Source organism: Gobio gobio, assembly GCF_949357685.1.
Source record: "Gobio gobio genome assembly, chromosome: 11".
Taxonomy (NCBI): Eukaryota; Metazoa; Chordata; class Actinopteri; order Cypriniformes; family Gobionidae; genus Gobio; species Gobio gobio.
In genome coordinates this window covers 24219932-24235788 of record NC_137104.1, presented here as the reverse complement: position 1 = coordinate 24235788, position 15857 = coordinate 24219932, and the positions used below count along the sequence as shown (strand labels likewise).

Here is a 15857-nt window from a genome sequence, read left to right as displayed (position 1 = left end):
GTTTAATATCTATGGACTTTGTAGGCAAGACAAGTCAAGTGTTGATTTGAGAGGCTAAATTGATCAAACATGTGGATAACTGGCTGTCGGCCGCTGGCCGCTTGGTCATCACTTTAAAAAATGAAAACTTTAATTTAACAAACAAAAAATGCTCCAAACATTTTTCTAAATTAATTTATTAAAGACACGAAACAAAATATAACTACTTTGACATTAAAAACAAAACTGAACCATTTTAATGGCTGCAACAGTAATCGGGAGGATACAATTTTTTCTTTTTTTAAAACACGGGTTCCAGTCAGACTCGGGCCGAGATTTTGATAAGCTGTCGGACACGGGCCTCGGGCCTCGGTACCTCAGTGCACACTAAGCTCTGTATGAAAGCTTTCACATAAGCAATTTTTCATGCAAATTGTGCCCCATTTCGAACTAAACTGCCAGAGTAAAAATGCCCTGAGACAACAGAAGAAGAACACATCGTCTCACATGCACACTGTAGACTTGCATGGCATATAGCGGTTACGGTAACTTTGGCCGATATCAAAACAGTCATATGTTTCAACATGCGTGCATGCTGGGGGAGGAGTTGCAATTTTCGAATAATAATCGAATAATTCCCAGCCATCATCGAATATTATTTTTGCTTGAAATGCACATCCCTAATAACCACAACCTTTATGTGCTGCACATTTATAGCCTCTTGTTTGTTAGCATTCTTAAGTCTGAATCAGGCTTGAATTGGTTTGAAATTGACACCATCCTTAATATTTTCATCCAAGTAGAGCTCATGGTTATGGTAAGGGGGCGTGACATTTCCCGGACGTGCACTAAGCAGTGCTAATCACAACACACAGGGCCAGCTAACCAATCACAGCAGATTCGTATTTTGGAAGGAGGGGCTTCATCGAAAAAGAAAAGTAAACTGCACCTTTAAGCTGGACTGGGGAGAGAGGTGCTGTAAAATAATGTTTTGTTTTTTTTGGAACAATCAAGCATGAAAGCATATTCTAGTACACCCTAAAAACTAAATCAAGACTTCGTAAAAGGGCATAATACAACCCCTTTGATAATGATTTAAAAATGATTTTATTTGATTGATTTGAAAATGATAATTCTCTTTATTATTTGGTGTTTCTCTCTGGAAAAGTTACATTACTGATATTAAATGGGTTGCAAATGCCTTTTCATGTTTACCTTTTTGTATGTTGCCTTCTGTCCCAGGTCATGATGGACGGTGGTCGCAGTAAAGGCTTCGGTTTTGTCTGTTTCTCTTCCCCTGAGGAAGCCACTAAAGCAGTGACTGAGATGAATGGCCGTATTGTGGCCACTAAGCCACTGTATGTGGCTCTTGCTCAGCGCAAAGAGGAACGACAGGCCCATCTCACCAACCAGTACATGCAGAGGATGGCCAGTGTCCGTGCAGTGCCAAACCCAGTTATCAACCCCTACCAACCTGCACCTCCATCAGGATACTTCATGGCTGCCATTCCGCAGGTAAATCTTACAGTATTCAGGTACAGAAATTGAATAATCGAATGTAAAGTAACACTTGTCTTTACTGTATAAATTAATTCATACAATATATCTTTGTTAAAGCTCCTTCTCTTTTGTTGTTTGATTGGTGACGCACAACTGCGGGTATATTAGGCTGCTGTCACTTTTAAGACGAATGCACATCGCGATATCGATGCAAAAACTATATATATATTGTGCAGCCATAATTAATCATTTTCTTGCATCACAGGCCCAGAACAGAGCTGCGTATTACCCTACCAGTCAGCTCGCCCAGCTCAGACCCAGTCCCCGCTGGACCACTCAAGGCGTCCGGCCTCAGCGTAAGTCAACTTTTTATCCCAGAAACCTGCAGTGATATATTAAAGTCAGTGTAAAGTCAAAATTAAATGTTATTAAGTCTGTATTCTGAGTTTGTCACACCACAGAAAAATGTGTTAACCACCCAGCCAAATTTGAATGATTAAAAAAAAAAGCCCAAAAAGTAAAATAGCTTATCAAAATCTTTCAAACACTGGGGGGCATTTTGGCGCTGAAACGACGCCCACTCGCGACAAATACAAATGTGTTTGTCAACATTAATTTTCGTAACAGTCTTAAAATATTTTCATATCTTCATGACGGCCATGCCCCACCCCCCCAGAGTACTCGAGTATTTGTTTTTTGAGACAATGATCGAAATGAGTGGGCGAAGTAGGGATATGAATCCCTACTAGCTAGTAGGCTGTAGTAACTAACGGTCCTGACAGTAACTCTTGATTGAGTGGGCGAACTGATGTGACGAACTGATGTGACTCTGCTCTAGATATTATAGTTTTAGGGGAGGGCCCATGCTCAGTAGCTCCAGTGCGACATTGAGACACTGTTTTAGCCCCACTTAAAAAATCCTAAGCCCAGAAATGGTGAAAAACTGTTTAACGGTCTAACTCCACAATTCAGTACTACACAGTTCAGTCTTTGCTATGTGTTTCAGCAATACATTTCTAACATTTATAATGTGTTTAGAAACAAATCTCAGAATTGCCTTTAAACTGACTTTAATCAAATGTCACACAAATCTTAAATAATATTTGTTATGCTTATGTGTGATGGTTATCAATTGTTTTAGTTGTTAATAAAAGTACATAAATAAATAATCAAATGTCACTTAGTATGAATCAGTACTTCATGAATCATAGACGTTCAACATTTTCTACAGACTTCCAAAACATGCCAGGCACAATGCGCCCATCTGCCCCCAGACCTCAGACCTTCAGCACCATGCGTCCTGCATCACAGGTGCCCCGCATGATGTTGTTACAAGTAGACAGGAGGCAGACACAGATGTAAACAGGTATGGTTAGTTTATTTGACCACAGTAGAGCATGTGATGTGGAGCAGGTGAGTAAACCGGTTGTTGGTAGATAATATGGTGATACGAGAGAGAGAGAGTTACTGTCTTTTGTATTGAAGGTGGAATGACACTGGAGCCTGGAGGTAAATGGAGACTGGAGATCGCTGGAGTACAGAGGGACAGACAGGAACACACCCACACAGCAGACAAGGAACACGGAAGGAAGGAGACACGCTGGAGACAGGTAGTATCAGTAGTAGAGTCCTTGAGGTAAGCATTGGCAGAAGTATATGCGAACGAGACCGGACGTGGAGTGCTGTGTGCGTGTGCTTCTTATAGTGCTGGTGATGAGTGCCATGATGAGGTGCAGGTGATAGTGGTCAGTACTCTGGGGATGGAGTGCGCTGTGATTGGTGGAGGGTGGAACCTGACGTGTCTGTGACAGATGTCCACTCAGCGTGTTGGTGAGTCGTTTTTTAAGAAAGTTTGCTTTGACAAGCTCTTTCGAACTCCTGAATCAAACTCCAAACGAACTTCGTTTTGGCTTCACACCAGTTCGTTCTTCGATTTTGTATATTGGGTCTTTTAGTCTTTTAGTCTGGTTTGGGGTGCTCAATTATGCTTCTGGAGATCTAATTTCCTTCAGAGTTTAGATCAGGGGTGCAAAACTCAGTTCCTGGAGGGCCACAACCCTGCAGAGATTAGTTCTAACCTTGCTCCAACACACACTTATAGGCTGCGTCTGAAATCTGAAAAAGGATGCACTGCAAGGTAGGGAGGCATCAAGGCATGTCTGAATCCAATGTTACCTTATCTTCGTGTCTTCCGAGATACCTTCATCTGATCAATTTTTGAAGGCAGCACAGATTTATACGTCGTTGCCTTTTTCCCACAATCTTGTGCATCCCATTCCGTGACAGTTGACCTTAAATTAATATATGGTGTCTGAAAGTTGCGGTTGGTGGTCAGCTTATGTGTAAATGTAAGTTGTTGTTTTTTATTTTTTAAATATTTTTTACCAAATTTGTCCACTGGTGATGTTATTTCTATTTTCTAGCAAGAAATTACTATTGTAGTAATTAAATATTCTCTTGGTTTTCACCAAAGCTTGCTTTATTTTGTTGTAGATCATTAAACGCTGCCTCTGAAGCCTGTCCAAAATCTGTTTTGTGAGGTATCTTCATGCCACACAGGCAAAAAGTCAGCTGCCTAAGCTTTCAGAAGTAGTTTTTGTTATTTTTTGTTTACAATTAAGTTTAAGAAATATAATCATTACAAAGCAAAAGTTTCACTTTTTGCATTCTGGTTAATTTCGATCCTGGTATCAACTGAAAATTTGTTACGAGTATAGATTAGATTTGTCTCTGCTTGTGGAAAGAAAGAAAAAAATTATACACACACCATATTGCCATAAGGCCCACCCTTTGCAGCTATAACAGCTTCAACTCTTCTGGGAAGGCTTTCCACAAGGTTTAGGAGTGTGTCTATGGGAATTTTTGACAATTTTTCTAGAAGCGCATTTGTGAGGTCGGCACTGATGTTGGACGAGAAGGCCTGGCTTGCAGTCTCCGCTCTAATTAATCCCAAAGGTGTTCTATCGGGTTGAGGTCAGGACTCTGTGCAGGCCAGTCAAGTTCCTCCTCACAAAAACCGCTCATCCATGTCTTTATGGACCTTGCTTTGTGCACTGGTGCGCAGTCATGTTGGAACAGGAAGGGGCCATCCCCAAACTGTTCACACAAAAAAGCATGAAATTGTCCAAAATGTCTTGGTATGCTGAAGCATTAAGAGTTCCTTTCACTGGAACTGAGGGGCCAAGCCCAACCCCTGAAAAACAACCCCCACACCATAATCCCCCCTCCACCAAACTTTACACCTGGCACAATGCAGTCAGGTAAGTAAAGTTCTCATGGCAACCACCAAACCCAGACTCATCCATCGGATTACCAGACAGAGAAGCGTGAGGTCACTCCAGAGAACACGTCTCCACTGCTCTAGAGTCCAGTGGCGGCGTGCTTTACACCACTGCATCCGACGCTTTGCATTGCACTTGGTGATGTAAGGCTTGGATGCAGCTGCTCAGCCATGGAAGCCCATTCCATGAAGCTCTCCACGCACTGTTCTTGAGCTAATCTGAAGGCCACATGAAGTTTGGAGCTCTAGCTATTGAAAGTTGGCGACTTCTGCGCACGGTGCGCCTCAGCATGCACTGACCCCGCTCTGTAATTTTACGTGGCCTTTGTTGCTGTTGTTCCCAATTGCTTCCATTTTGTTATAATACCACTAACAGTTGACCGTGGCATATTTAGTAGTGAGGAAATTTCACAAATAGGTTGCCACCTGTGCAATAAGTCACGGTACCACGCTTGAATTCACTGAGCTGCTGAGAGCGACCCATTCTTTCACAAATGTTTGTAGAAGCAGTCTGCATGCCTAGGTGCTTGATTTTATACACCTGTGGCCATAGAAGTGATTGGAACACCTGAATTCAATGAATTGGAGTGGTGTCCCAATACTTTTGTCAATATAGTGTGTGTATATATAGCATGTTTTGTTAAGAAAAATATATTTAGTTTTCATAAAGTAGGTGCACCGTTTTGAGCAGAAGTTGAATTAAAATGAATTTAATTAAATCCATTTGATTTCAATTGATTTTGATCCTGTTGCTCTCTCAGCTGCTCAGACTATGGGTCCACGGCCCTCCACTGCAGCGGCTGCAGCTTCTGCCCCTCCAGTACGCGGCGTGCCTCAGTACAAATACGCACCCAGTGTCCGCAACCCTCAGCAGCACATGAACACACAGCCTCAGGTTACCATGCAGCAGGTAAGACTGCTATATGCGCAACATATATCCCATTACATTTAAAAGATGTTATTTTTGAGTTTACTCTTCTGATTTACTCTCTTCATTAGCCTGCTGTACATGTGCAAGGACAGGAACCGCTGACAGCCTCCATGCTCGCTGCTGCTCCTCCACAGGAACAGAAGCAGATGCTGGGTAAAGTTTGCTGAGTTTTCTGATTATGTGTTCCTCTCACCACACTATAAGATGAGGGTAATGCCTGATTTTCCTCTCCCAGGTGAGCGTCTCTTCCCACTTATCCAGAATATGCATCCCAGCCTGGCAGGCAAGATCACTGGTATGCTACTGGAAATCGACAACTCTGAGCTCCTCCACATGCTGGAGTCTCCGGAGTCTCTGCGCTCCAAGGTTGGACGGTTTCTGAATGGTTGTTTTTGTATGGAAACTGTACGGAATGTATTCAAAGGGCAAAATGTTTTGTCAACTATCTAACAGGTTGACGAGGCGGTGGCCGTACTCCAAGCTCACCAGGCTAAAGAAGCCGCTCAGAAAACTGTGACCAACTCTACTGGTGTGCCAAGTGTTTAAGCCAAGGTAACGTTCCTTTTGTTATCGTCCACTCGCATCAAATGTTCAGTCTGTTGGAGAACTGAGGTCATGATGTCTCTGTTTTACAGGGGTGCGCAACCTTGAATCTGCACAGAGAGGGGGAAAAGTAAACATTGGGGGGAAAATTAAAACACAGAAAACATGGCAAAACATCTAAAACCATATTTAAAAAAGAAACTAGAAAGAGCCGGGTCTAGAGATGAGCATTCTAGGCCTAGTTAAGGTATTTAAAAAAACGCATAAAAAAGGTAAAACAGACAAAAATTATGTTGGGGGTTTAAAAAAAGATCCACAGTATAGGGAGAAAACAGCCGTAAAGCATTCCTGCCTTGTTTTATTTCTTTTAAAGCCTGGCTATGTCATGTTCTCAGAAGGGAGGGGAGAACTGACAGAACCAGCAATGTGATGTTACCTTATATTGACAATATGCTTGCTCAAATAAAGTTCATTAAAATGTGTGAGTGTCTCCATTTGTCCACAGAATCTCTCAACAGGGATTTGGGATGCCAAAACCATATTTTAAGTTGGTCTTCATGGACTAGATTGAAGTCTTCGAATCCGTATAGTAACACTGCATTTTTTTGAAAGGCTCTGTGTTTGGTTATTGGGTAGAACAAGAGCTGGGAATGTTGGAATGATAGAGGAAGATGAGTGCCAGAAAAGCAGTACAACAGCTCACAAAGGAGAACAAAACTGTGTGGCTGATGAGAAACAGTCAGAGGAAAGATCTGAGAAGTGGCTTTTTGGGGGATTTGTATAAAGAATTTTAATGAGTAGGTTGTAATAAATAAAGTGGGCATATATGAAATAAGGGATATGGGATAACGAAACAATGTATGTGAAACTTGATACCACATGTCCATTTGCGTAATAGCTCATTAACTTTTTCTTTTTTTCACTAACAGATCCGTTGATGAGCTATTAACCTGCTGCTGAGTTCAAGTGTTGTTTTGGTATTATGTCCAGTAGGATGTACAATTACATTTGTGTCTATTTTTTTAGTCATTTCAGAAGTAGGTCACTGAGATGCTTTTTCTAAACTTAAGAATAGTTTACATAGTTTAGAGGTCTAGGTATTCATCAGTTTGTATGAATACATGGTAGCACAAAAGTTCCTTCACCTTATATGGGTGATCCTTCACTGTTCTAAGTGAGTGGTCTTTTTTAACATTGTAATTAACATATCAATTTAATAAATAAAAATATACAAATACATTTTATTTTTTAAATAATTATTAGTCATCCTGCGGCCTGCTTGTGTGCTTCGACTTCCTGTCTGAGAACCACTGCTCTGGCCCTGAACTTTACCAAATTAAATAAAACAATTTTTAGTTAATTATGTGTACAGTTTGCAGTTTTCACATTAAAAATAATCACTGTATATTATACAGCTGTCATTACCATAAAAAGCACTTAACAATTAAGAACAATCAGCTAGCTAAATTGTGTTAGCAAGTTTAAGGCCTATACAACTTTTTCTCCATAAAAGTGAAAACATTACCATTATGATACTAAAATCTGCTTGAGTTTTATTGTATATGTTTTTCCCCAAGCACCAAAAATGACATGCGCATGCAGCAAATGTTTGCTGTTGTACAGTACTGCAATCACTGAACTTTATTCATCATCCCTCTAATCAGGATAGATTTCGTCTACATCACAGAATATGTTATTATGCATTATGGGGGAAAAGTTGCATCTATTGAAAAAATGTTTTGTCACCTCACTGTTCATGAGCTTAAATTCTGGAAAACAATGTTTGAACATTTACAGAACTTACCACTCAGGCAACTAGAAATCTAGCCAGCAATCATTGTATAGTACAATACTCATAAATTACCACTTTGGTTCTGTTTCCTAGCTTCTCTCAGGAAGTGGCCATGATTACATGGTTAATTAGGGTGACTCTCATTTCATTTGAAAGTTTCTACCTTCTACGTTTCACTCCTTTCATCCTGCTGTCCCCTTCCTACAATTTCCCTTATTCTTTACACTACACTAATGCCCTCCACTTTACCCTTCTCTCCCCTCATCTTTCTACATTTTCAACTTTCTCTCCCTCTCATTACACCCATTCCTCGACTCTCTCCACCACCTTCCACTCTTACTTTCTTTTCCCCTTCTCATGCTTTTTTTTTTTGTATAACAATGTTTGCTACATTTGAAAGTATTTTTATAGTAAATGTGTGAAATGGATCTCGGTAACACTTTACAATAAGGTTCATTAGTTAACTACATTAGTTAACGTGAAATAATAATGAACTGCACTTACAAAGCATTTATTAATCTTATTTGTGGCGTGAATTAGGAAATGTTTGAAAAGACGCAATTATATCCTTCTGGCCAAAAGCATCTTGTAAGTGTTTTTTCGCTGAAGTAAAAGAGTGCCGAATGTCGGATGGAAAATTGTCCCAAACAATAAACAGTTCAGGTGGCAATCTAGTGGGCAACTCTGCTGCTAACACTGCATCCAAATCAACACCGTTATCTTTATAGCAAGCCTCCTGAATTACCTCATAACGACGGGCCCACAGCTGAAAAGACTCGGAACCATCGTTGCGAAATGGCGGCGGTAAAGGAATGTCCTTTGGGGTAGTTTGTGCGCAGCGCCCCCGCGAGGAATGAGCACTGACCTCCCGCGGCGCTTGTGCTTCCTCCCGCGGCACTTGTGCTTGTGTAAAAAAGTGTAAAAAAAACAAAACAAACAAACAGACAGTTTCCTGAGCGGCGCGAACTACACATGCGCATTGGCTCATCCAGCCTAAAAATATAAACCTTTTTAATGCTATTTGAGCATTGGGATAGTTTATGTAAGATTTGTTGCTGAATTGAATTGTGTTCCCTTTCGAAAGGGAACTCGCACGGCCTCCTGAGACACTATTGGGTAACGCCTCAGCGTGACTGGTATCTGAAGCACTTGTTAAATCACGGCAATCATTTTGAACTGCCTGGTCCTGCAGATTTGCATTATACAACATTTGGAAGATTAGACCCTTCCAATCAGAGCATGCCACACAACGCCTGGTCCAAGCTCTTGTTCCCTCCAGACTGGACTACTGTAATGCTCTTCTAGCGGGCCTTCCAGCATGCACTATCAAACTCTTGCAACTAATCCAGAATGCAGCGGCGAGGGTGGTCTTCAACGAGCCGAAGAAAGCGCACGTCACACCTCTCTTCATCAGTGTGACGGCCCCCTCCAGAAGCTTGCATTCTGCAAGTGAACAACGCCTCGTAGTGCCATCCCAAAGAGGCACAAAATCACTCTCACGGACCTTTTCCTGGACCGTTCCCACCTGGTGGAATGACCTGCCTATCTCAATTCGAGCAGCCGAGTCTGTAGCCGTTTTCAAAAAATGTCTAAAGACACATCTTTTCCAGCAGCACCTGGCCAGTTAAAACTAGCACTTAACTATTCTGTTCGTTCTTCTGTTTGTTTGTTTATTTATTTAAAAAAATTCAAAAGTATGTGTACTGCACTAGATTAACTGTTACAGCACTTGCATACTGTTGCCCCTTGTTTGTCTGATTGCTTCTATTGCTCTCCTCCTCCTTGGATAAAAGTGTAACAACAATGAGTTTCGGGGAATAATTAATTCAAATGGTATAAATATTCATGAGTCTATGAAGATGATTTGCTTGTTGTACAGACAATATTACGTATAATGGATCCTTTAATCATTTAAAAGTATCCCTTATCCCAAATTGATTTCTTCATCAATTATCTGTCAGGGTATGTTGAAGGGATGAGGCAAGGACTCAGAGATGCAGAGGATGGGTGAATGGGTGGCACGGGCAGCGCAAGACGCCTGGGTGGCTCGGGCAGGGCAAAACGCCTGGGTGGCGTGGGCAGGGCAAGACGCCTGGGCGGCGCGGACAGGGCAAGACATCTGGGGGGCGTCTCTGGGCCAGCAGCAGGCTCTGGGATGGCCTCCAGGCCATGTAGGGTGGAGGAAGCCTTCTTTGTCCTCCTCCTCCGAGAACGAGGCAGTGGTTGGGTGCTTACCGCCTCCGGGGGAGCTGCAGCCTCTTCGGCCGTCTCTGGGGCTTTGTCCTCCTCCTCCGAGAACGAGGCGGTGGTTGGGTGCTTACCGCCTCCGGGGGAGCTGCAGCCTCTTCGGTCGTCTGAGGCAAGGACTCAGAGATGCCTCTGGGGGTGCTGCAGCTTCTACGGCCGCCTGTGGGGGTGCTGCAGCTTCTACGGCCGCCTCTGGGGGTGCTGCAGCTTCTACGGGCGCCTCTGGGGGTGCTGCAGCTTCTACGGCCGCCTCTGGGGGTGCTGCAGCTTCTACGGCCGCCTCTGGGGGTGCTGCAGCTTCTACGGGCGCCTCTGGGGGTGCTGCAGCTTCTACGGGCGCCTCTGGGGGTGCTGCAGCTTCTACGGCCGCCTCTGGGGGTGCTGCAGCTTCTACGGCCGCCTCTGGGGGTGCTGCAGCTTCTACGGGCGCCTCTGGGGGTGCTGCAGCTTCTACGGGCGCCTCTGGGGGTGCTGCAGCTTCTACGGCCGCCTCTGGGGGTGCTGCAGCTTCTACGGCCAGCTCTGGGGGTGCTGCAGCTTCTACGGCCACCTCTGGGGGTGCTGCAGCTTCTATGGCCGCCTCTGGGGGTGCTGCAGCCTCTACGGCCGCCTCTGGGGGTACTGCAGCCTCTACGGCCGCCTCTGGGGGTGCTGCAGCCTCTACGGCCGCCTCTGGGGGTGCTGCAGCCTCTACGGCCGCCTCTGGGGGTGCTGCAGCCTCTACGGCCGCATCTGGGGGTGCTGCAGCGGTCACACACGACCAGGGCAAACCTGCAGGGTGTGTTTCCCCGACTGGATTGGAGACAGATGAGGCAGGCCGGTTCTTCTTCCTCCTCTTCCTCCTTTTCCGAGTCATCGGAGGGCTGGGGCTTCCACTGACTGCCGATGGAAGAGGGGAACAGTCAGTGGGATGGGACTCCGCTTGAGGTGGAGGTTCAGGCTCCCCAAGATGGAAAACGTGGTAAACGAAGTCCCAGAAACCAAGACTCCCCAGCTTCTCCATCTCCCACAGGCTGAGAGGTTGATCAAGAGAGATGTAAAAGACCTCCTTAATCTCAGCCTCACTGTACGCCAGGTGGTCCACTTCTATGAGGAAGTCACACGCAAAGTCTCTCACGTCAGTCCCCTGCTGACGGATGTAATGGGCATTTACATGCTGGACCAACAGCTGGCGGTTGGAAGGTACAGTGGTGGGAGAAGGAAAAAGGAAGATGCCCATTGTCTGCTGAGTCCTCTTTTTGGCGAAATCGTACTGTCAGGGTATGTTGAAGGGATGAGGCGAGGACTCAGAGATGCAGAGGAATGGTCTTTTAATGATAATAATGAAACAAAAAACAAGACAAAACAAAAACTACCCCGAGTGGGAAAGACTTGACTTGACTTGACTTGACTTGACTTGACTTGACGGGAGCAGGGAAACATGAGGTACATTCGACGACGATTCCGCACTGGACTGCAAACACAAGGAGATTAAATAGGGAACAAACAAAAGAGGGTAACGAGGGAAGACAGGTGGGGCAAATGAACCAATAATCAGGAAACAAGGTGGGCGGGGTTAGACAATGGACTCAAGCACATGGCACAAATAAACACTTAACAAGACATGTGCTCACACCAAACATGACATGAACATGCAGCTAATGAGAACTCATCAGCTGCATGTTCACACAAAACATGACAACATGACGTAGCACGTAGCCAGTGAAAAACACCAACCACGTGCTACACAACATAAGACAAAACATAACATGAAAGCACACGGCCGATGTAAACATGAACCGTGTACTACACAGACAGAAGAGCACACGCTCACGTGACAAGACAGAGTGACAAAACAAACACGCGGAGCATGAATGTCCGAATCCCAACACAAAACTGAAACCCAAACTAGACCGAAGTGCTGGGATCCGAACACCACGCCCGCACACAAAACACAAGGACAGAAGAGCACGCAGCTCGAGCATGCTCAAAGCTGCGCGCTCACACAAGACAAGACAAACAATACAGGAGTGTCAGGGCTCTGTCACAAAACCATGAATAAACTAGACAGAAGTGACAGAACCCTGACACTATCAATCTTACAAACCTTAAGAAACATTAATCTGCTTGATGCAAATAATATTTCTTATGTTTGTACAATTTGTATTACTGAAGTAGTAACACAGGAAAATCAAGCTTAAATGGTAGCTAAAATCTTACGTTTCATTGACTTCTATATTTGTGAGCAAAACAATGCGGATTCAATTTAATGCAATTATTGGGTTTTAAAAAAACAACTACAGAATACAAAGCTACGAGTCGTACGGGGGTAAATATGCATATATGTCGGAGAAAACAAACAATATGGTACAAACAAGGAAAAATCAAACTTAACAAATAAAATCAAAGGGAAAAGAATGATGGAAAGAGAAAATCAACGAGGGAGAGAGAGAGAGAGAAAGACAGCTTCAACCCAATTTCACCAGAGCCCTCAAGAAATTCATAATTCCGTGAATCAGGAATAATTTCAGAGAACCTTTTACAAGCAGTTTGAGTTTGAAATAGAATACTTGCATTAGGGCTTTGTCGTGTAAGTGTCTGAGTTCGAATCGTCGGGGAAGTTCGCTAAGGAGTTGCGTGTCCGGGAGAATTTCTTTGAAGTTTAGGAAAGTCGCTCCAGAAGTTTGCCGGTTTCTCTTTCATGGCTGGGATGCCAAAGGGATCCTTCTCTCAGGGGGGCGAAGGCCGGGATGGTCTTCCTCGTCGTGGCGGAGTGCCAAGAGTTAACGACCAGCTCCTGTTCTTATAGATGGAATGGCCGACGTCCAGAGAGTTGGAAGGATCCAATCACGTCCGTGGAGACAGAAGGCGGGAGTGTTCCATTGTTTTGGATACCCCTCCTCTTGGCTAATCAATAGGGTGGTAATGTTTAAGCCTCTATTTCTTAGAAAGCTGGTACTTCTGTAATAATGCATCTTGTTGTAATTTGTGAATGAGATTCGGCACAGTCGGGTCTCGGCGATAACAGAGATACCAAGAACTGTCATTCTGCGACGTGAGCGTACAGATATACAAGATTATCACAGTTACTGGCAAACAGGTTTTGATTTACATATAGTAAACATCCTAGATATTCTAATACATCGTATAAAGACATTAAATCAACAAATTATATATATTTGAACATTATTGAGACAGTTTTTTGGTCCACATGGTTCAAATAACGTGTGTGTGTGTGTGTGTGTGTGTGTGTGTGTGTGTGTGTGTGTGTGTGTGTGTGTGTGTGTGTGTGTGTGTGTGTGTGTTTGCGTCATTATGCTGAAGCCACCTCTCCACTGAGCTCCTGTTGGACAATTTGCCTGTAGTGAGTGAGTCTGCCTCCTCTCGTATATATTTAGTCATTACGCTGAAGCCACCTCTCCACTGAGCTCCTGGTGGACAATTTGCCTGTAGTGAGTGAGTCTGCCTCCTCTCGCATATATTTAGTCATTACGCTGAAGCCACCTCTCCACTGATATCCTGGCGGACAATTTGCCTGTAGTGAGTGAGTCTGCCTCCTCTCGCTTAGAGAGTCATTAAGAAGAAGCCACCTCTCCACTGAGCTCCTGGTGGACAATTTGCCTGTAGTGAGTGAGTCTGCCTCCTCTCACTTAGAGAGTCATTATGCTGAAGGCTCCACGCTGCAGGCTCCCTGGTTCTAGCCCCAGAGCTTGGTCGATACTCTACTCGGTCGAACCTAGTTAGTACTCGCCTCGTTTGAGACGGTCGTTCTGTAGAGTACTTCGCTCCCTGCCAGGTCGGAAGGTCGAAGGGCTCTTGTGAGACCTCCCTGGTAGATCAGCTTTTTAGAGCTGGAGGTACTCCCCTCATTAGGGACCCTATGTAGAGTCACCAGCCTCCACAGTGCTTTGAAAAAGAAGTGCTCTGTAGATCCATGTTCGAGCAGAGTAAACTCCCCTCTTTTGCAAAGGTAAGGAAAGCACTATGCTGAGTCCTGCTCCCCAGGATGCCTGTCTCTTTGTCCTTTGTGAGTTGGTTACTGCCATTAATTTGGTTACCCCTCCTGAGGCAGATAATGTAGAGACTCTGTTTAGGAGACAGACATGTTGTTGGCTAGACTAAGTCTCGTTCCCCAGTAATGTCTCAGGACGCAGTGCGAGTTCCCTTTCAAAAGGGAAGATCTCGGGTTATGACTGTAACCCTGGTTCCCTGAGAACAAGAAACAAGACACTGCGTCTTGTGGCCATGACTCCGGGCTGCCTGCACAGTCCCTTCAGACAAGGAAGTGGATGACATGTTCTTTAGGCGCCCCTTATATACTTTCTGTTTGCACTAGTAGTTATGTCATAGGCTGTCGCCGGCCAAAACGATTGCCATGATTTAACAAGTGCTTCAGCTGAGGCGTTCCCCAATAGTGTTTCAAGACACAGTGTCTCGTTCCCTGTCCCATCAAGGACTACATTACCCGTAATCCTTTGCCTGGACTCATCATTACTCATTGTTTACACCTGTGGCTCATTTACCTAATTTCCTCTGCATATATCTAGCCTGTTCACCCTGTCATTCACTGCGAAGTCTTGTTAAGTGTAATACTGCATTTCTGAGCATTCTCCCTGGTTTCTCTTGGTCCTGGATTACTTGCCTGTTCCATGGATTATCCTTTTGCCTGTGTGGACTGCTTGGCTGTGTATGGCCTTTTGCCTGTTTTTGACTACGATTGTGGATTACCCTTCAATAAAGCTGCATTTGGATCCTCAACCTTTTAAGTCTCCGAGCAGTATGTTACACAGACTAAACTTTATTCCTCACTGCCATAGCAGTGATTTCGTCGACCACTCCCGCATCAGCTTTCAGACCAAAATGTATTCCTCCCTGTCACTGCAGTGATTTCGTCCACCGCTCTCGCATCACCTTTCAGACTAAACTTTATTCACTGCCGCAGAAGTGATTTCGGCCACCTTACACATTTTAATTGAATAATTGAACAATCCTTAATCAATTATTCAATTAAAATGTGTATAAGGATTATTCAATTTAATTTGATGGAATTTTACTATTAATTGAAATGCGTAAATAAAAAAAAAGGCTTAATTTTTTTTTAAAGGAGTGTAATAATGCCCTCATACCGTTATCTCAGTATACCAGCGCACACTGCCCGAACGATTATGTGACATCTGTCCGCTGCTGTACCCTTAAGTACCTGCAGATGGCAGCCTCGTCCCTCACTGTTTCCATTGACTGTTATTCCTGGACTTTTTTTCCTAGTATCCTCTGCTCATTATTAGTTAACCTGTTTCGCCTGTGTCTTTTTTTCCTAGTTCATTATCCTGTCTATGTAAATTCATTTTGCCCTGCCTGCATTCATTATGAAGTCTTGTTTGGTTTGGTTGACACTCTCTGTTGGCATTTTGAGCAGTTCTTTATGTTTGATCTCTGCCTGAGTCTTGGATTCCCTGTTCCTGTCTGCCCTTCGTGGTGTGTATGTATACGTACGGACTGATTATATGTACTTGACCCTCTGCCTGGTATGAACTATGACCCTGGATTATTCTTATGTAATTCCACTAATACCAAAGCGCAGAAGATTACGTGCTCAAAGTCCCCAT

The 15857-nt window shown here is 44.0% G+C and overlaps 1 protein-coding gene across 1 annotated transcript; it reads left to right on the top strand.

Annotated features, from left to right (window-relative positions):
* Window positions 1-787: 787 nt before the first annotated feature.
* LOC307133439 (polyadenylate-binding protein 1-like) lies at window positions 788-6451 on the top strand (the record flags this gene model as incomplete). The annotated part of the gene is made up of 8 exons (XM_079828524.1): window positions 788-796; window positions 1222-1494; window positions 1745-1835; window positions 5521-5669; window positions 5759-5843; window positions 5926-6056; window positions 6144-6242; window positions 6326-6451. 7 exons carry the CDS (start codon window positions 788-790, stop codon window positions 6234-6236), a joined length of 831 nt encoding a protein of 276 aa, XP_079684650.1. The 3' UTR covers window positions 6237-6242; window positions 6326-6451.
* Window positions 6452-15857: the final 9406 nt, after the last annotated feature.